This window comes from Chaetura pelagica, unplaced genomic scaffold (genome assembly GCF_000747805.2).
Source record: "Chaetura pelagica isolate M959 unplaced genomic scaffold, ChaPel_1.0 scaffold68, whole genome shotgun sequence".
NCBI classification, from domain to species: domain Eukaryota; kingdom Metazoa; phylum Chordata; class Aves; order Apodiformes; family Apodidae; genus Chaetura; species Chaetura pelagica.
The window spans coordinates 4,730,145-4,752,355 of NW_009954407.1; the positions used below are offsets into that span (position 1 = coordinate 4,730,145).

The 22,211-nt window shown below is 38.4% G+C and overlaps 1 protein-coding gene across 1 annotated transcript in view; it reads right to left on the reverse strand.

Annotated features, from left to right (window-relative positions):
• Nucleotides 1–5,246: 5,246 nt before the first annotated feature.
• ATP6AP1 (ATPase, H+ transporting, lysosomal accessory protein 1) overlaps nucleotides 5,247–22,211 on the reverse strand; it is a 56,387-nt gene continuing 39,422 nt past the window's right edge. Inside the window, exons 8-11 of the mRNA XM_010004332.1 lie at nucleotides 14,690–14,931; nucleotides 14,032–14,085; nucleotides 7,768–8,005; nucleotides 5,247–5,640 (exon numbers count right to left, since the gene is read on the reverse strand). Coding sequence (XP_010002634.1) covers nucleotides 5,431–5,640; nucleotides 7,768–8,005; nucleotides 14,032–14,085; nucleotides 14,690–14,931 — 744 coding nt within the window. The 3' untranslated portion in view covers nucleotides 5,247–5,430. The remainder of the gene's footprint in view (nucleotides 5,641–7,767; nucleotides 8,006–14,031; nucleotides 14,086–14,689; nucleotides 14,932–22,211) is intronic.

A 22,211-nucleotide genomic window follows, 5' to 3' on the forward strand; every position in this document is an offset into this window, starting at 1 on the left:
AATGACAGACCCAGACAAGCACCTGCATCTCAGCTACTCTAGTGCAAAATATGATATATTACATCTTGGTGTAAAAAGAGAACACAGCAGTGTTAACTTAATGAAAGCTGAGGCACAGGTATACGTGAATGAAAGGCAGGGTAGATAGGGACAGTAAATAGCCCAAATCATGCCAGTATGCTCCAGTGAAAGATACTTGTTAGATAGCTAAATTGATCTGCTATCCATATGTATCCATATTTATCAAGAATAAAAAGGATACACAAAATTATAATTCAAACATCATACCCAAAATTCAACCTACCCACCTTCCAAACATACTTTTATGAAAGCAATTGTTTGGGTTTTTTACGTTGCAAACACTATTTTTGCACAGTTTCCATTCATTAAAGAAAGTTGCATATGATGTCAAGGTGTCTGTACACCATTCGTTTTCAGTTGCTTCTGCACAACTAGCTAAGGGGGTATTAGGACAGACTCAAAATGGGTTTCCTAGTCTTCTGCTGGACACCCACATGGCCATTTGCAAAGCAGAAAATAGATGACCGTTCAGTAAACTGTGTTCTGTTATGGCAATAACAAATGATAGATAAAACAGACTAAAACTAAGTTCAGCTATTATTATTCAAAAACATACCCGGTCCAGGGGTTAAACAGGTATCCAGTCAATCTGGAGCAGGGAACCTGTGTTCAAACAGAAGGCGTACAAAAAGTTGTGGTGAGGAAAAGGAAGCCACTTCATTTGTAGGACATCAAGAGCAGATGATTTGCTCCTGGGCTCAGTCACTGTTGTAAGTCTCCTTTCCACCCACACAGGTAGGAAGACAAAGAAAGACAACATCCCACATTGTGGAAATGAAAGACTACTTATGTAGGGAACCACCCCTTGGCAAGCTCTCATTTCTTTCTGGTTTGTTTTTTTTTCCTTCCCCTGCAATTCAATAATTTTAAGCCTTTAGGAATCCGAGTTCTGAAGAAATAACTCTTTTTGTCCCTGATTTTGCTTTAAGTGTTGATATGGAACCAACTCATCTGAGAGCAGAACCTTTATTAGCAAACTGAAGGTCAGGTTCCTTTACTGGAAGGTACCAGATACCATGGGATTGTTTGGCATTGAGCAGAATTAAGGTGTTGGGGTTTGCTTCTCACTAGCAAATCTATTTCAACTGGCAATAACTTAATTTTACATAAGTCTATTTTGTCTCTGATAGTAACTGATCAGTAGTATCCCTTTCTTTATCTTCACCCACGAGCTTCTCCATCTTATTTTCTCTCCCTGTCCTGTTGAAGCATGGGAGGGAGAAGGCAGCTGAGTGGGCATCTGGCAGCCAGCCAGGGTCAACCCACCATACCATGCAACAGAAAAAACAGCCTTCAGAAAAGGAGCCCCTGCCCTGTATGTGGGTTGTTTCATCCTCTTGCTCAATGTAAGGATGAGATTATCTCTACAATTGCGTCCATAATCATCACCACCAGCTGAGACTACTGCTTTTTGCCAGCAGTGACCAGTATTCAACATTCAGGCTTCTTGCAACTCTGATTATCTCAGGAGTTAGCTTCTCATGGTCATTTATTGTTTTCAGCATCTCTGGTTTTCCCTGCTTGACCCCTGTTTATGCTGAAACAATTACAGAGCTCAGTAATACCTGGACACTGCCCAACAATTCAGCTGATTTTGATTTGCATATAATTATTTACCAGTCACCCAGAAGGAAAGGAGGAGACAATGACTTTATTGAATCTTCCCCTGACAGATGGGATGACTTATCTTCTTTTACTGCTTACATTAAAATACTACTCTTGTACTACTTCTATTATAATTCTGTTTCATTATAAGTCATTGCTGGGTTTCCCCGTGATTTGTAATATAAGTAATTTTATACATAGAGAAACCAACAGACGAGGACATAAACCAAACCTCTATCAGGTCAGAAGGTTCAGATTCTATGTCCATCTCAGCTCTACCCTCTAACAAATGATCATTGCTGAATTTTGTGACAAAATACCTTAAGTTATGGCTTCAGGACTTGTGTTTAGGTTTTGAATTTTTTGCTGGTTTTCATCTTGATTTTTCATAGTTAAATTGATTTTTTTCAAGTTGTGCTATAGTTTTTTTAGAGTATATGAGATTTTTTCTTCATTGTTTCATTTCTTTACGTATTTCGAAGCAAACAAAAAACTTCTACTTTTATAACTAATGCTCTTCCCCATCATCACTTCAACCTTTTTTGGAAGTCAGTACTTCTTGTAGGGGGGGACACCCTAAGAGCTCTCGCCTTGCAGACAGCACTAATATTCTGGCTGGAAGAGCTCCAAAAGCAGGCATGTTCTAACAAGTGCATCTGTGAATAAGCTGAATTGTGAAATCCTAAGTACACAGACCTGGAAGCTCCCTGACAGGTTTCAGACTTTATTCAGAAAAGTAAACAGACAAGCAAGTGCTAAATCCTGCTAGAATTTCTTGAGGCCTGCCCCTATTTAAAAGGAATCAGTCATGTTCACTGTCTTTGTCTTCAGCCACAGGGCAGCATGGCATGCAGCTGCAAGGGTTTGAGATGGCATGGGGACTCCAGTAGCACACCTGGTCTCCTGAGGTGATGCACTGGATGTCCATAGTAAGGTGTTGGTAGCAGGGGCAGCCAGATGGGTGGGCTTCTACCAGCCAGCTATGGTCAACCCACCACAGGTGGACAGAGAGCAGTTGATCCACTTCTAAGAGGGACTGACCATTGTCCCCAGAGCCCAGTCCACCTGACCCTCTGAGACAAGTAGGGCTGTAGGCAGTTCCTTTCCTTTTCTGCTGTCCTTCCCAGCAGAGGCCTCACAAGGACACTGCTACTACATCAAGGGCTAAAACATGTAGCTTGAGCTTTCCATCACAAGAGTATCCTAAATCACTACAGGAACAAACTATATTACCCCACAGGTCCTACTTGCCAAAGCGTTTGTTGTAAGACAAGGTAGAATCACAGAATGACAGAATTACTGAGTCTGGAGAACACCTCTGAGATTATCAAGTTCAGCCTATGACCTAACACCACATCAGCTAGACCATGGCACTAAGTGCCACATCTAGACTCTTCTTAAACACCTCTAGGGATGGTGACTCCACCACTTCCCTGGGCAGTTGCTTTTCTCTCAAAAAAAATGCCTTTCTCTTCACCCTGGCATGTGTAACATGAAACAGAGCACACTGTTCAGTCTGGCCCTTTTCAGAAGGCTGAAAGCAGTTTCACTGAATCAGTGAAAAGCTAATACAACAAACATTTAACATCTCTTTCAATCTAAGCTTCTGAAAGAAGTACAGCCTATGTGAGACTCTGTCTCCTCCTCCTCTTCTCCAGAGTCCAGCCCAGGAAAGCAAGAGAAAATACAGAGATCCCCAGGGCAATACTACAACTAGAACACTGTGAGCTCCAGGACAGTCCACAGGCTCAAGAAGATGCTAAATAAATTAACGGACTATAACTATACCAAGGGTTATTACATACAAGGACACAACCTCTGGCTGAGGAAGTCTCTGAGCTTAAATGGTGGAGAATAGGAAAACATCTGCAGGAAGTAATACTACATGCTCACAATACTCATAGCACTGCTGGAGACAGATCCTGAGCTGGGCAGCCTTGTAAAGGTGTTCTTCAGTTCTTCTGTATGACCACCGTTGAACAAAATCTGTTCCAAATTTTGTTGAATCTAGATAAAAGTAATAAGAAAGCTGTCTTCTACAAACCAAGTCATTTATAACAGCCTTCCTCTCTTCTAGCTATCAGTTACATGACTATCATGCCAGTTTTCAATTGGCACACTACTGTAACTTGCTTTGAAGGGAGAATTAATAAAACAAGTTCAGTTGTCTCTCCTGACAACTAATTTGTACAATTAAAATGTGCCTTTCTAACACTACAATTTTGTGTAGATCAAATGGCAGCATTCTTTGAGGTTTTGAAAAACATTTGAGAAAAATGCTACAGCAGAGGAGTCATCTCTGCTAGTTAGATGAAAGCTTTTTTTGTTTTGTTTTCCAGGTCAGGATTGAATGATTCAGGCGGAATAGCTTCAGACAGCATTTAATTTACTTCTTAGACTGCATAATAAAAGCGTGACATCCAGGAATGATGGGTAGAAACTATTGTTGGTCTAATTAAATAGTTGATTTTAAGTGTCTCTCCTCTGTATCACTGTCCTATGACATGAATCAAGATCAGAATAGGTAGAAATTTTTTTCATGTGATAAAGGTGATTTTGTCAAAATTATATCTTTTTGTTCTTTAAGTACTAATAGAACATGCACAATCATATCAAAACATTATGGAAGAAATATTTTAAATGCTATTTTTACTATTTATTTCCATTTTACCATTGCTCTTTTACTATTTCCTAGCTTTTCATAACATTCAGTAATTCACTTCATAGTCAGATTGCCCAACGGGAAGTCATAGTGCACAGTCTTAAATGTTTTCAGACTTCTAGAATCACTGAGATGACCACAAACATGTTCAGACTTTAACAGCACATTAGCACAGTGCTTCTAGTGACTTTATATAATTATTTTTTTTCCATGCAAACTTCAGAACTACTCCAAATACACCTGGAAGAGGAGAGATGCTAAGAAAATTACCTTATTTCTGTTAAGACGCTGTCCGTACCGGCACATTGAATCGTACTAGGTTATGACCTTGAACAGATTAATTCATTGCCATGACATCAAATACAATTTTGTGATCAGCTCAGACAAGGACCTATCTTGCTTAGTAACTATCAGCTGTCCATGGCTAAAACAAACACGAGTTAGCGTTAATCAACATAATTCTCCCAGGAACAAGATAGCACTACAGGGAAGCTAAACCTTTATCCACCCATTCTCATTTGTGTGACCACTTCTGAACAAAGTCATGTATTTTGAAAAGACTTTTCAAGACCATTTTCTTAGTTACTTATTCTTTATTAGTTCCATACATTTCTGGATGGTTTACTCAAGAGAAAAACTGACAAAATGTTCACCCTTCTTAAGATGTAGCATCAATATGACATACTTACTAAAGAGCCTTTAGAGAGACCAGTAGTTTCAATATATTGCTTCCTATACAGAAGTTATTTATCCTTCCATTTATCTGTGTTGTGCTATCCTTTCTCTGCTAATAGTAGTTAATCTGAAGGTAGTTTGTAATGGTCTTTTCCATAGCCACAAAAGAGTAATAACCTCTATAGCCTCACCTCGGACCCTTAAAACAGAGAGCTGTTAACAAATGATGGTAATAGCAAGTAGGATTATTATTGTTGCCAAACATAAGGATCCTTTTTATAAATAGTTAAATTATCCCTTTCTGCTATGGTATCTTTTTAGTTTACACATATTATGAAGTAGAAAGGTTATAAAAATCATAAATATCAGACCAGGAAAAGCCATAGCAGCATGAAGTTAATCCATGGCTACTCTGTCTGAGGAACGGACAGGGCTGGACCTTTGGGATCATCAAATCTATTGTTTGTTGTGAGCTGCATGATCATATGGATTCCATAGGTCAGGATCCACAGCAGAAGTATGGATGTCACTAAGCCCATCCAGATTCCAGGAGTGAAGAAACCTGTACAGTCACTTGCATAGGAAAATTGGTTGTTTTCAATGTTGAAACCTTGAATCTGAAAATGAAAAAGGTAGAGATAAGTGAAATTAAGCATAGGCCCTACTTTCAGGATATATGTGGTAATCACAAAAAATGCACCTGGTAATTATCATTCACACTCTGTCCACTAAAAAAAAAAGTGAGAACCAAATCCTCTGCATAATAAATTTCCAGATCCCCTTTTCACACAGGAAATTAAATTCCCACTTCAGGAGTTTGTGTCTCTTTAAGAAGTAAAGTCCCAAAGGGGATGTATGATCAGTATTGATAAACAAGGAAGAAGACGACCATGGATTTCTTATTTTTCTATTTTCCCAAACCATGATTACTCTATGCTTTATGATAAAAAAACCTGAAAGTTTTGTGGTAATGAAACAGTTTGTACTTCCTGAGAAAGGTGTTCATACAAACACTGGAGAAATTAGTTTATGGCTTGCATACCATGCTACACCAGTAATCACTCAGGGTTTTAGTTCATCCATGGCTTAGGCACCTGAAGTTAATGTGTACGTAAGATTTGTGTTAAGACCAATGTCTATACCTTCCAGAATGTCAATTAATACAACTATTATCATATGCAGAACTAAGGGCTATTTAAGTACTGAGGAAGTAAAGAAAATTTCAGCAATTCAAGCTTTTCTGGGCCTCTTAGAAGAATCTTTCCAAGTTAGATTATAGTAGTTAACTTGAAGACTGCCTGCTTTCACTGCAGGCAGTCAGACTTCTGATTAAAGCAGGATTAGTGAAAATAAGCTTTTGGGTTGGATAACTGTTTGCACAGTTTTAGAGAATACAGGTGATTACCAAAGCCTTTGCTCATTAAGCCACTGCATTGACAACATATGAGAATGTGAATAGGAGTCATGAAATGTAGTGTGAAAGGCTTATTTAGAATAAAAACAGAAAGCAGGTGATGATTTATGTGATTTATGTTCAAAAAATTGTTTGAAATTCTGGAAAACAATGCACACTTGTTACCACATTTACCAGAACTCTCTGAAGCACTTTACAGTTATGTTTGGTTTAGAAAGGCTTTACCACTTCTGATATAAAGCCAGAAGTACTGAATTTCATTATGTCAATTGTACTGGATTTTTTAAAAGCAGGATTATGCTTATTGAACCTTCGAGTTTAATTGTACATTCTTAAAGTGCTATGTCTATTTTTAGGTGGGAAATGAAGTATATGCAGAGTTCTTTTATTGTTTTTCTGAAGCTTTATCATTTCTGTGGGGGAGTTAGATCCTTGGTGGGAGATGAAAATGTGACTCCTAGCAGCAGTTCTATCTATAGAAAAGTTAAAAATACTTACATGTGGCTATCTAATTTTTATTAATGTAAAAGCCTTTTGTATACAGGCCTCTGAACTGGAGAAGTTTTAGAGTTTGAACCAGTGTCATTTGTCTTGGTTACACCACCCTGCATTTACTGCTAATTTTAAAAATATTTTTTTAATAGAGTTTTCCCATCGTTTGACCTTTGACAAAGCCTTCAAGTAAAACCTGTTGGTTTTGTGGCTCTTAAGTATGCACTGAACATCTCTGAACATTTCTGGACTTAGCAATATTTTGTCTTGGGCTGCAGGATCCAACCTGGGCCATGTGGGACCTGCTTCCAGTTGAAGTTCATGGCAAAGCTTACATTAAAAGTAATTGCACTGGGCTTTGTTTCTGTCTGTAGGAGTACAGACAGTCTATGTCACTGAAAACAGTCACCACACTAAGCTGTACTTTCCTAGGAAAACAAAGTGCAAAGAAATCAAATAAAAACAAAGCAAGCAGCAGAAAGGCCCCCCCACCTAAGAAGTCCATGTTTCCAAGAGCAGCCCAATTCATTAAACAGGCATGGGGACTTAGTCATTCTTTGCCTGATTAAGCGCATTTGGTTTTATTAGTTTTTCTTTTCTGTAGACAACTTCATAGTGTTTTGTTTTTCAAAGCTGTGCTTTCATGTCCTTACTGTTCAGCAACTGCCATCTTTTTTAGTCCTTTATTGAACAGCTCACCTCAGGGGAACAGCTTTTCTTTTACATTTTCCCTCAGGCTGAAATGAAGGTAAGGACATTATGCATGTGTGTCATTCAGCACCTACAACAGCAAGTAATAGTTCTTGGAATTATCTCTGAAATGGCAATGTGTACTCACTTGAAACTTGGAAATGAAAACATCCCAGTTTTTTGCCTCATCGTTGGATGGAATCAGCCTTGCAGAATAGAGATTGCTTGTTCCCACCAGCTGACAATGAAATGAATACTCTGCAGGAGCAGAGATGACAGAAACACTAAATTTAGCAAACTTTTCTCCATCTTGCACAATCTCAACTGAATCTAAAGTGGACCAATTTCGAGCTGAGCCTCCATAGAACTTGTTGGTCATTAAAAACCTGGAAAGACAACAGAGGGAAAAAAACCATCAAAATGACAGAAGGAAAAAGTTAAAATTCCTTTGATAAAAGTACTGGTTGCAGATGAAAGTTCACAATTCCTAGCTGCAGACATCACAGTTGGTATCTTAGCATGGCCTCCCATGTTATTAGGATTGTTCATAAGTGAAGAGGCTCTGTGAATATGTTTTACTGTTTCTTAAGAGTTTAATCTCGCAAGCACGGACTTCCATACCTGTGGCAGGCAAGGAGCAAATGTGATTTCATTCTTTGAGGGCCTCTGCCAGTGCAGTACTTCATCAGTTACCAACACTTTACAATCAGAGGAGCAGAACCAGAAAGACTGTCAGCAGGCCTGCAGAAGCTCCCAATAAACATTTTATGGGATTTTTTGAAAATTGCTTTTATGATAGGTACAGGCATGATAGCCATTCTGATTTATCATCGCAATTCTTCCTTGGCTCAGATGCCTAAATGGCAATTTCCTTTGCAAATGTCTGAATTTGCAGTAGAAGACAGGGTTTTCTATCACTAGAGGGTGGGGAGGGGTCATCAGCCTTAGTTTCCAAATTTGTAGTGGGTTAGGCACAAATTAGTACTTTCTCTTTTTGAAAAGGTCCATGTCTGGGCAGTATTGCAGCAGCCTCCAATAGTTTACAAGCATGGGATTTATACTACCACTGCAATCTGAACACCTCCCAAATGTTCTGAAACAGAAGTAATTGAGAACATCTAGTAGTACATCCTGATCTTTTACAGACCAGAACAATGTCCTAGTCTTTACCACTTTTTACCCAGTTACTTTTAGGTATTCAAGTTATCTCATAAGGAAATGATAAACTTTTTTCCTTATTGTATGTTGCTTAGTACTTTGACCCTACTTGTTCTATGTATGTATTGCTCTATATATAGTTTGCTGAAGATTTTTTTTTTGCTTGTTGATAACCACAAATTAATTAGAAAAGGAAGCCTTTTAGCAATGAGAGAGACTTGCTGCAAATTTAAATATCCTAATATGTCTATCCACGATAGGTAACACTGTATGGGGATTTCTAAATTTGGAGTTACGATAGGTTGCAGTTATGATAGGTTTGAAAAATGTCACCTATAAAATATCACCTATAAACATGGTGTAATATGGAATATTTTCTATTCTATAGGGTATATAATATTCTTTGTTGTAGAATATTGCTTGTTTGTTCAAGCAAATTAGCTTTCAGTAGCATCTTGTCCACACAATACAGAGTATAAACTCTAGACAAACAACACTCCTTGGAAGTAACACTCACAATCTGACAGGTTTGGTTACTACAGTAATTGAGCCTTTTTATTGATTATTTTTTCCTTTTTTTTTTTTTTTTTTTAATATTCTGTGGCTTTTAACTCATATAATTTCATATTCCTCAGGAGTTTCAAAATGCTCAGAAGAAATCCTAGAACTCAAAGTATTACTTGAATGAGCAAAGGACATTCCTTACATTTTGAGCTTAAACAGCTCCTTCCATTCAACATTCAGCTGCAAGCATCAGTCAAAAGAAGAAAAACACTTGAATTTCATCTAGTACACAGTCACAAATATTTATGGAAAATATTCTGTTGTTATAAAGTCACAAAATTACAACATGTATTATCCCAAAGATTAATTGCTATATTAAAGGAATCTTTTTCTGATATACAGCATAATGGGAACAGAATTTCCATAGTGTCTCAGCAGCAACGCTGCAGGTACCAGCTGAAGGCCAGTTCTAAGCACTTTATTTAAATGCTTGTGCCAACCACTGATGCTGGGTGTGCTCTGTACTTTTGCTGAAATGATAAGAAAAGGGGCGAACAAGGAAATTCTGTGGAGACTTGCCATATGCACAAACAAATCATTTAAGGCTATGTATGTGAGTACAGTCTAAAGTGATCTCCATGAAAATGCTGCCTCTTCACGTGGCACCAAGGACTAAAATTTTATATTACTTGCAGATTTATGAGAATTAAGATTCTAATTAGTGAGCTAGTTGAGCATGGTTAACTTGTAATACAGGCTTTTATCCATAGCATTTTTCCAAACAAATAGAGTCCAAAAAGCACAAGCTTCACTGATACAACTAGAATTCATTAAATAACAAAAATAGACATTCAAATAACAAAAAATCAAAATAATGACTTTGTTTAGTGTCATATTTCCTCAGAGTAGATAGTAAATAGAGTAAGTAAAAAGTAGCAAATTAATGACAAGGGGGGGAGAGAAAAAGATTTTATGTGCAGAACTGGAAGTACCCTGGCTTTTACAGAAATGCTGTCTTCATACTGAACGTCACAGGAAATGCTGGAAGCAAACTTTCACACGGACTTTATGTACTTTATGCACTGTGGTACATGCAATTCCTGGTCATAGGCTCAGACTCCTTTTGTGCCAGCAAACCATATAAACTCTAAACACCACTACCTGTTACTGATCACTCATCTGGCTATTCATTACAAGGAGAGAGATTTCTGAAAAGAAAGCTAGCTGGAATTACTATTGTTTCAAAGATTCAGACAAAAACACAACTGTTGGGTCAAAGACTTTAAAACACGATTCTGTGCCACATGATCTAAGTGAACCTGCTTTAGCAGGGGGATGGACTAGATGATCTCCAGAGGTCACTTCCAACCTCTACCATTCTGTGATTATGTCATTACTATTTGCATTATATGCCATGTAATATTTTATTAGCTAACAGAGGCCTGAAATGACACGATGGCCTCTTAAATAAAGAGATAATAACAAAGTGTGTCTTTAGGAGAAAGTTTTCTTTACAAAGGCTTCTGAGGTGGTGGTGTTTCATAGCAGCCAGCAGCCCAGCATCCATGTAGCTGCTTGCTCACTCCCTGTCTGCATCAGGACGGGCGGGGGGAAATAGAGCAAAAATGAGGGAGCCTGTGTGTCAAGATAAAGATAGCTTAATAAGTGGAGGAAAGAGAAAGAAAGTGACACAGAAGCAGTTACTATTTACCTCTCATAAGCAGGCTAATGCACAACAAAAACCCAAGCAATTACATCCCCAGAAGCCACCTCTCTCTTTTTTCCACTGTTAAATTTTCTGTTGCTAAGCACCTGTATCACACACTAAAAATAATCAAATTTTATGTCTAAGTGCTCTGAGGGGCTATTAAAAAGCTGGATCACACCTAGCCCAGTGGAATAAATCAAATTCTCCTGGAAAACAAAGCCAGTCTATGCTACTTTTAATTATTCACTGAGCATGACAGCAGTCAGGACTTCACCTACTCTCTTCTCAAGCCCTCATTTATTGAGGAGCCTGAGTTTCTCATCCGAGCTTCAAAAGCTGGTTTTGCATTTTGGTATTTAGTTATAATGCATTCAAGTAGAATCACAGGTCAAGAGAAACTTTGTATTTCTACCTTCACTACAACAGGTTCAAAGGATGTAAAAAAAGAGAGAAAACATGTACAATTTACCTTTCATACTGATCTCCTTTAATTTACAGTCAGTCTGTCTGCCGAGTTGCTTCAAAGCTTTTCTCTTCAGGTGCACCTCAGATTCATGACCACATTAAAGTTTTCCCCCAATAATTAATTAAAATTGTAAGATTTTAACAAACAGATGACTAAACATAAATCTGAATAATCCTCATTAAGGTCATATGTATGTACTAACATCGTATTTTATCTTCTTATGCCTGCTGCAGCAAACAAAATCTAAGATAAATGTTTCAAATGCCAAAGTATTTTGTTTCTATAGTAGCATCTTAAGGTTTACAATTTGCCGTTGTGTAGCTGAGCAAAAACTGTTGACTACTTTAAAGAAAACAGCCCTTCTAAGATCTATCAGCCTGGAGAAGAGGAGGCTGAGGGGAGACCTCCTTGCTCTCCACAGCTATCTGAGAGGAGGTTGTGGTGAGGTGGGTGTTGGCCTCTTCTCCCAGGTGACCAGCAATAGGACAAGAGGAAATGGGGTAAAGTTGTGCCAGGGGAGGTTCAGATTGGATATTAGGGAAAATTTCTTCACAGAAAGAGTGGTGAAGCATTGGAACAGGCTGTCCAGGGAGATGGTAGAGGCATCATCCCTGGAGTTGTTAAAAAAATGGGTGGATGTGGTGCCTGGGGAGACAGTTTAGTGGTTAGGGGTTGTAGGGCGGATGGTTGGACTTGATGATCTTGAAGGTGTTTTCCAACCTCGATGATTCTATGATTCTAATTAACTTGGTAGCTAGTTTTGCAGCACAGTGTCATGCTCCATAGGATTTTCAGGTGCTTTATGATTCAAATTATTTTCTTGGAGCTGTAACTTTACTAGAAAGCATGGTATTATGCTGAGGGGGGGGATCACATTCAGGACATGTAGAAAAAAAACAGATTCATTCCTACAGGAAGAGATTACAGGAGTGCATCTAAGACCTGCACTAGTCTGAACTAAAACTCAGAATAAGAATCCAGGGCGATGTTTGGGTGGGTCTGTCTGTACAAAAGGGAGACAGGAGCAGCAGACAGTAGACTGAGAAGCACCCAAACAGCACCAGAGAAAGTGATATTTAGTTACTTGGAGTAAAAGTGAAGACACAGTTTGGGAATAGTCTTGGTTTGAGAACAGTATTTCTAGAATGGGATCCAAGGAAAAAGTTTCCTGAATTCCCCATGATGTTGAGGGAAATGCATGTCCCTTTGATAATTTACAATCCTGAAACAGCGAAATGCTTGACTCTATCATCAAGGACAAGTCTCAAGAATCCTATACACAGCTAACTGCAATATTAACCTGCAGCCCTATTTGAACATTCTGATCTTTCACAAAGCTCTAGATGCTTGGGGGGAGGGGATATGTTAAGTAAGAAAGCATGTTTTGTCTTTTGCCACCCATCACGGTCTCTGATGGTGACTGCAAGTGTCTCTAAGCACTCCAAATGCAACTCCAAACTCATCACTGACTTTATTCAACACAAGTTGTTGTGAGTTAAAGCTGAGTTAAAAACCTTTTACTTTTACCCAAATGTAGAATGTTCTTCTATCTCAGTGTAAATAAATGGTATTTATTAATTCATGGTTATCAACTTTGTGCCACATGCCTCTTTTACTCTCCTACCAAAATGTTGTTCAAGCTCTACTTGTCTCCTACATTATTACTTTAAACTTCCTCTCTTTGTTCCCTCAGCTTTCAGTTTCCCTTATTCAAGATGTGAAAGCATTTTAGACAGCAAAAGTAATTTGCCCTTCTGCTGCCCAAGCAAACATCCAGTTCATCCTCTGATATACGCAAATTCAATTCAGTGCAAGTTCCCTGGATCAAGTTCTTCCCAAATAAATGTAAGCAATTAACAGCCATTTAAATGAAAAGAGCAGGCCACACATATTATCTTTGCTAGACCTTAAGAAAGTAATTTTAGCTGCTGTTCCTGCTGCTGGGGAAAGAACTTGAGGTTTGTGAACCAACAGCTAGATGACAGCCCTCAAACAGTAGCAGATGCTTTCCCCATCCCTAGAATCCACTAGAGAGAGCAAGTCACATGTTCCCCCTTTGACTTTTCATCCTGAGTCTTCCCATTCCCTAACTTTTCTTCCCTCTTCTCATGGTAGGAGAAACGTCATCTCATTACCATGTATGGAGCAGAAAAAATACAAGGTTTTGCACCCTTCCTTAGCCACAAGCTGTCTCTGACAGAGTACACTGGTTACTCACATTAGGACTAAATACAACTCTGGCCATGCAAGTAGACTTTGGCCCTTAGAACTGTTTACAAATCACAGTTACGTTTCCCTGAGACAGGATTGTGGTCTGATCCTGCTAGCAAAACAGGATGTTTCATATACTGGTATCTCACAGTATGCTTTCTTACCTACATCACTTTTTCAGAACTTTCCCTGAGCATATTAATATATTCACTATATAGTGTATTATTGTTCTCCTGTAGTATAACTCCTCAGAACAGAAACCAAATGGTAATTTGGAAAACATTTTCATTTAACTCCTCTTTTTTTTCCCCAAATTTACAAACTGGCTTCCACAAAGATCTATTTAAGAATAAATGGTAACTTACCTTATCTCTAGGCTGCTGATTCCATTCACTGGCCTTGTGTATTTTAATGACAGTCTAAGAATAAGAAACAGATTTTTAATGTTAAAGCAGTCAGCTTTAATTAGATCATTGTGACAGTTCAATCAGAGGGAATATTCTGAATCAATAGGCAATTACAAAAGTCACATAGCAAAAGTTCAGTACACAGAAAAATATGACAAAATATTTCTATAGTATTTTTTAGCCAACAGCAGGTGCTTCAAAGTAAAGGAGAACAGAGATCATATTTTATTAATGTACTTCCAGCTGGATTACTACCTAGTAACTAGTGATACCCCCTTCAAGGGAATTTGGCAATCAAATGATCATCTCATTAATGCCAGCAGAGGTTTCTGTGACTAATATCAAGTACAAGGAAACCTGTTTGGATCAAATATAAACAAGGAAGGAAGGAAGGTATATAAGAGGAATAAAAATTGTGTAGAATAAGATGCTGCATCTGTAAATTTTTTTTGTCATAACTCAATATTTTCCTTTTAAGGATATCAAATTTAGTGTTTGCTTATTCTGTCTGCTTTAGAAGAAGAAAATTACATTAGTATTAACTTGACATTGTACCATTTCTGATTGGCTTTCAGAATCACATGTATTATGACATGAAATTGCTTGTGCTACTCACGTTGTGTTGGTGTCTGAGCACTCAGAGGAAGAAATATCCACATTCCGGGTTACAAATGTCATATTTGTCAAATCTATAAGAACTGAATTGTTGGCTCTGAGGCTGAAATTTCCAGCATAATAAAGGATGCATGTATCATTTCCAGTGGTCACATTAAGAGGAGGATATGATAAACTGTCTTCTTCCTCAGTGGCCATTAATTGTCGTCCTAATGCCCACACCACATCAGTTCTTCTAGAAATCTGGAATAATAGCACATGAACAATGAATCTCCTTTGCAAGAGACTGAACACAAATCTTCACTATTCCATAACATCAGCACCCAGCCTTCTTAAATCCTCAAATCAACCTCATACTTATTGTCTGGCTATTTAATTGGCAGTATAGAGGGAAATGAGGTGATGTAACCTAGGTTCCCATGATCAGGTGTTCACATGTGAAAACAAGCACCAATGACATCAGGTAAATGAAATTAGGTTAATTTACCTAATGTGTGCATTAGTGCTAACAGGTAGAAGAATTTTTTCTTTTTAACTGACTTCTTTTTCTGCTATAAAATCACAACAAAATGTCAATTTGCCAGTTCAGTGACCAGCCTCCTCAATAAAAACAGTCTTTGAACTCTTCATTTTAATAGGCATGAAAGCAGGCGACTTAACTACAGCAGTGTTATATTTAGATTCTTCTGATGGCTTTTGGAAAAAGATCTATGTTCCACTTGGCTGATATGGTGAACTCCTATAAGAGACCTCACTGCATAGATATAGATTTTCATTTAGGAGGTTTCCAGGAATTCCTTTTAACAGGTAATGCCTTTTTACAAATTTGCCCAGAGCACTCTTGGCAAAAGAGACCCATTGATATAAATGGTAAAAAGTAGCTGAACTTAGCAGACAATAACAATTTTGTTGTTCATACCTTCCTCTTCACTTCTTACGCTGTTCATATCTGAGCTATTCCATTTATATTTAAGACTCATGTCAGCTTTACAACTTTGTATTGTACAAGTGACCTTTGCCCTTGGAGAACTTCTGGGTACAAGAAATAAGAGGCATCACAGCAGTTACCAGAACTACAATTATGTGGAGCTACTGCCTGGAACCAATTTTAATGGGTTTAAAGACCGGCAAGGACCATTTTCCAGTCTAGAATAGAGGCTATAATATCACTTTACAACCCTCCTGTGGAGAGAAGCTCCAGAAGATTTTGCCACCTTAACCACTGCTCTCTAAACCCTATGGGCTATCTGTTATTTACAACCCATCTTTGCAGACAGCTCATTCTATGAACAAAGCAGAATAAGCTGAGTTAAAAACCTTTTACTAAATGCTTAAATGAAGATTGCAATCTCCCTCTCATACAAGCATACTTTATGAATTTCTTTTTAATTCAGAGCAGTGCCTTTTCAAATCAGAACATGCATTTTTTTAAATGAATATTTATTTTTTTTTAAAGAAGAGTGTACAATGAAAGAAAATACTCAACTTCTGATATAAAACTTTTAATCTTCCCTCTAGGCTCTCCTGAAATGTAATTGTTTTATTTCAAACTGAGAGGAAGAGCTGAAGTCTAAATTATATCCTGTCTAACAATTGACTTCACTATGCAGGCCCCGCACATCATCTAAGGAGGGTTTTAAAAACCACCTGCTGAAAACAGTGCTACATTGGAGACTGTGATTGGACTAACTTGGAGGATTAGGTTTAAGTATCTTAAAATAAAAAGAAAGCTATTAGAATATGATGAGATAACAGCTTTTTTGCCTTTTTTTTTTTTTTTTTCCTGTTGCTCTGTTGCCAGTACTTTCTTGTAAGCCTCTCACAGCAAGATTCCCTTTCAACTTAGAAAAAGCATATGAACTATTTGCCTGTGAAGAAGGGGTGTCAGGACTAAGAAATGCACTAGTTTCCCATAATCAAATCTGTTTTAACAAATGTAGCCATGCTCAAGAAGGAAGGTGATACAGCTTGCCAAAAACTTTTAGAAAAGTGGGCTTCATTTCGGTCATGTTTGTGGCTGAAAATAGCAGTCATGGACTGTGCAGCCCAGTGAGTCCTCAGAGCACAGCGATGGGCAGGCAGAGCGGAGACACTGAATGGGAGCCTAAAAGTATCAGCTCTCTGGAGAAATGTCCCCTAAACATTACCAGCCTATATGTTCATCCCTTCAGTGTGGAAAAGCATTTCTTTAAGTTACCCACGAGTGAGGAAATTTAGCAATTTGAAAATCAGAAAGTGTTACATCACAGAGATTCAAAAAAAATTTAGTCTTGAGGTTAAAGGGAGTATCTCTGAAACACCCCAATCTGGATCCACTGGAGACCTGAAGAGGGCAGAGACTCCTTCCAGCTGTCCTGCAGCGGGGAGCTGAGAGCTCCCCCAGTACATCCCCGCCTCTCTGCTTCAGGCACATTTTCTTAGTCTTTTGTTGCTGCACAAACATGAGCTTACTGAATTAAAACAAGTCTCCCCATGCTATATATATTTCATGCTAAGTTATAAATGACAAGATAGTTCATTGAGAAATGTATTATATGTACATTGCATTCTTGTAAATCAAGTAAGATTGTTTAGGAACCATCCATAGTGGCAGTGATGTCAATCATGAAATTGTATTTTATTCTGTTGCTGAATGGCCCCTTTGCCTTTACCTAATCTGAACCATGAGATGTGTGAGTCACTGTCTTATTTCTCTGGATTTATCAATAACATTTTTCATCCCAGATATGCAATGAACAATCACAAGACCTGATTAAACAACATGCAGAAAAGAAAGGGTGGCATTTACATTGCCCAAGACCAGAATGGAACACTGTAATTACTAACTGAACCTGCAATAGAAGTAGCCTGGACAAAATTCTTCACTTTGATCTGTTTTGCAAGCTGCTTAATTCAGAATAATCCTTCTTGGAAAGGAGAAAGACAGCTGATCTGGCAACATTTTGATGCACCAACATACTGGTCATTTTCAAAGCAAACAGACCCTACTTCCAAAATTATTCATTTGTTGCCGAGGCTTTGTTGGCTGTTCCAAAACACAATGGGTACAGACAAGAAAAAGATTTGAGGACATTTTATATATTTGAAATTATAAATAAATATAAATTGAATGGTTTCAAACATAGATGAGAAAAATACAAAATACTGGTGAAGTAAAACTTTCACTGACTGAAATGATGAATGGTAATGAAGCATAGAAACAGGCTACATTTTACACTAGTTTCAATATGACACTTGGATATCAGCTCAACAGATGGATATGCTTTCTTTTTGTGTCTTGTGCTTCTTAACTTTTTTATTGCTATCTTTAGGTGTGCACATCAAAATAAGAAAACTGGCTTGGTGGTGCCTATTGGCCTTTTCATTTCTAACACCATGCCATATCCTCTCTGTGGAGTTGTTGCTCCTATTGTGAAGGGGAACATCCTTCTGTACTTTTGTTCCAGGAGGGAGGAGGGGATGAAGAAAAGAAGGGTACACTCCCATTCTGTTTAGGTTGTATCTTAGTCTAGTCCCTGCCTCCATACTGTACTGTGCACTACAGAGCATTCTCTGTATATACCCTACTTAGATGGCAAATGGTAATTTTCCCAAATGTAGCCAGAACACAATTAAGCAAGCTGTTGGAATTCCAAAACTACATAAAAATCTTAGCTTCTACTAAAAAAAAATATTAAAAAATCCAATATAAGAACCAGATATTGCTTCATAGTTTTAAACTTCAGAAACACATAAAAGAACCTGCAAATTTTTAGGGCATGTGGCTACAGACAAAAGCTCAAAATACATTATGAAAGGTGAGGCTAAATAATCTTTTTGGTCACTTACGATGGTCTGAATCATGGGGTGTAACATCCAAGGAAGGGAGGGCAGGCACTGTAACTGCTACCATAGCATCCCAAAGACAAATACCTGCTATCTGAACGTGGTGCCTTGAATTGCATCTACCCATAATGTACTGTCATTTATTCTTTTGCCAGAACACCAAGCTGACTGTAGGCTTGCATTTTCTCAATTCACTTCAACAGGGATCGTGACAACCTTTTTTCACAATATACCACTTTAAAATGAGGCCAGGAGGCTGCTGTGGGTTGAGTACAGTGGTGCTGTTCTCAGCCGCCTGCCAGATCACGCTGCTTGCTGGGGTTTGGCTGTGGCACATAAGAAGCCACTCAGCATTCACATCTTGGCCAAGCATCAGCACACTTCAAACCCTTTTTGCAAAATGACTATCTCAGGTTTTTTCCCATGCAAACAGGTCAGTTTTTCTCCATGTTTTCTAACTGATACTGTACCACAAGGCTGTGGTACAGCCTCTAATATACCAGAGGGTTGTGCTGCCATCCAGAGGGACTTCCACAGGCTGAAGAAACAGGCTGCAGGGACCTCATAATGCTCAAAAGGGGAAGTACAAAGTCCTGCCCTTGGGAGGAACAATCCCAGGCACCAGTACACTCTGGGGGACAACTGGGGACCTGGGGATCGTGGTGGACACTAAATTGAAAATGAGCCACCAATGTGGCAAAGGCCATCACAGATAGCAAATGCTATCCTGGGGTGCATTAGATAAAGTATTACCAGCAGGTCAAAGCTGGGTGACCCCCTCAGCACTGGCAAGGCCACACCTGGAGTGCTGGGTTCATTGCTGGACTGCTGGGTACAAGAGAGACCAACAAAGGACCACAAGGATAAGGAAGACTCTGGATCATCTCTCCTATAAAGAAATGCTGAGAGAACCGGGGCCATTTAGCCTGTAGGGGAGACAAAGGCTCAAAAGGCGGATCTTACAAATGTGTATAACTATGAGAAGGGAGATTGTAAAGAAGATGGATGAACCCAGGCTCTTTTCAGTGGTTCTCAGTAAAAGGACCAGAAGCATTAGCACAGACTGAAACCGAAGGGGACACTCCTGAATATCAGGAAAGACTGCTTCTAGTGTGAGGGTGCCCGAGCACTGGCACAGTGGAGTCTCGGAGTTGTTCAAAATTCAACCGGACAGAGTACTGGGCAACTGGCTCTAGGCAGCTCTGCTTGAGCACGGAGGCTGGACTAGAAGACCTCCAAAGGTCAATTCAACCTCAATTATTCTGTGCAGTTCTGTCCTAAATTATTTACAGATCTAGATCTCATCAGATCCAGACCTGAGTGGAATGCAGGATGAGGAAGTTTTTGACCACCCCACTGGTCAAAGCCTAGATTCCTAGTTTTCAAAAGAAACAGAAGCCCAGTCTTGCTAGGATTTTCCTGCCTGCTAAGCAAACTACACATATTTTACCTACTACTTTTTCAAAGACCTATTGTTTGAATTACCTTATCTGTACAAATGTGAACCATGAGATACTGTCTGTCCATCACCTACAAAGATATGAAATTAGGCACAGGACTGAAAAAATGCACTGGTAGAGAGTGGCACAAAATTTTGAGTAAGTTCAAATTCAAATGAAAGCTTTGATGCAGCAACTAGTCTGTTGTGCTCTGCTGCAAAGGATCTTACCTACCTGCCACTAATTTTCATGTTTATAAGATTTGATGTTTATAACATTTATAACATTCTTTATAACTAAAACTGACAGAGATAAGATTTCTGCTCTGCTGTAACAGAACCCAGAGGATGTTTAAACTGCATTTTTCACCCAGGAATGTTTGTAGGGTGACCTAGTTATACTCAGAATCCCCCAAACAATTCCAGTGGAGATGTTAAGTTTATTAGGAATTACCAGAAGCTCATTTAAATACACCTTTCTCACACATTTACCTATCTTATACAAGGCACTAGGTTAACACAACTTCAAGGCAGCTTTTCGATTTTGAAATTCTTGTTCATACTAAATAATCTGAAAATTTATAACTTGCATATAATACAGTAAAACATACATATCTAGAGACTGCAAAAATTCCAATTAATTACACTTTGCAGGTGTTACCAGAACCAGAATTCCATTTCTGAAATTTTTCTTTCCTTCCATATTAATTCTCTCCAATGCAAACAGCATGAGGTAAAGCTAAAATACAGCTTCAAAGGGAAATAAAGCAGGCAAAAATGTGCATTGAGTAGATTCAGGAAAAATTCAAAACCTCATTTAGAAAAATCAATTTTTGTGTGTACGTGTAAGTCAAAGTTCTTTGGTTTGTAAGAGCCAGGCCCTTACACTTTACTCTGGCATATTTCCTTTCAACATTAATAATTGTTTTCCTAAGTAGAAACTTGAAATAGACCTGAATCACCAGTTTACACAGAAAAAGCAAACAGGTATGTAATGTGCTTCTCTTTAGTAAAACACAAAATACAACATTTGTTATAAGCTAAGAAAGAAACTTGCTTTGAAATTAATATAATCTAATTTAAAATTCATGCACAGTTGAACTATGACAATATTTGACATAAGTACAGACTCAGATACCTGTATTGCTCACTAATCCTGTAAGGAATCTACCAGATGTATCATTCAAGGTGTATTTACTGATGCAAATCTCCCCAGCTTTAACATTGGATTTTGGGACCTGTTTCAGGCAATTCTGCCATAAAGATAAAAGAAACTACAGATTTTACATTAGTTTTGGACTGCTAAGGGGAATACCCACTCCAGCTGGTTGTCTTCCCCACTTTCTTAGTCCATATGTGGAATCCAAGTTGCCATGGGAGATGTGAAAAAGGATGAGAAGCCCCTGCTACAATAGGAGGTAACGGATACGTACTGAGGGGTGGACTGGGGATAGGCAAGTCTGCTGGTCATCTGACTGAACAACGCAGACAGGGGTCAAAATGTGTGACTCACAGTGCCAGGAGAGTCGCCAGCACTGTTTGTCCCAGATAGAGCATAGTCATGGGCAAATAAAAAAGCTATAGATCCATAAAAGTCTCCCTCTCTCCACTTAGTATTTTGATCCTGTGGCACTCTCGAAGATGAATCTGTGAGAACAGGAAGCTTGTCTCACTTTTTATTTTTAACTTAAAGAAAGACTTGTGGATAGGATGATAGTATTACACGTTACACTTCACGTTTTTATTGATATCTCAAGGACATGAATTTTTAACTTTAAAAAGTTAAAATTCCTCAGGTTTGTCTGTAAAAAATCACAGCCTAAATATCACTCTGTTTTTCAGATGGTCAGATTCTCCCCATAAAACTATGATGTTCAATGTGATAACACCATTCTTTGCTCTCAGCATCTCCATGTGTGCATGATAACTCTCTTGGAGAAAGGGTAAGCCAGAACTTGCACTGCAGGAACTTGTGAGGGGAGTCTGGATCTGTTTTCCCAGTTTTGCTGAATCAAAAAGCATAGGCCAATAATTCTATCAAACTGGATCTCTTTGTCAGAGAAGTTTAAAAAAGCGTTTTTTTCATGGAAAAGTTGCTTATTTTCTGCTCTGCCTTCTTGCACTCAGTATCCACTTAATTTTTCCGACAGTAGTGTATGCAATCTAGAAGGTGTGTGTGTGTGTATATATATATATATATATAAATATAAACAGATAGATATATGAAACCCACATCAGAAAGCTTAGGCAAAGCTAATCT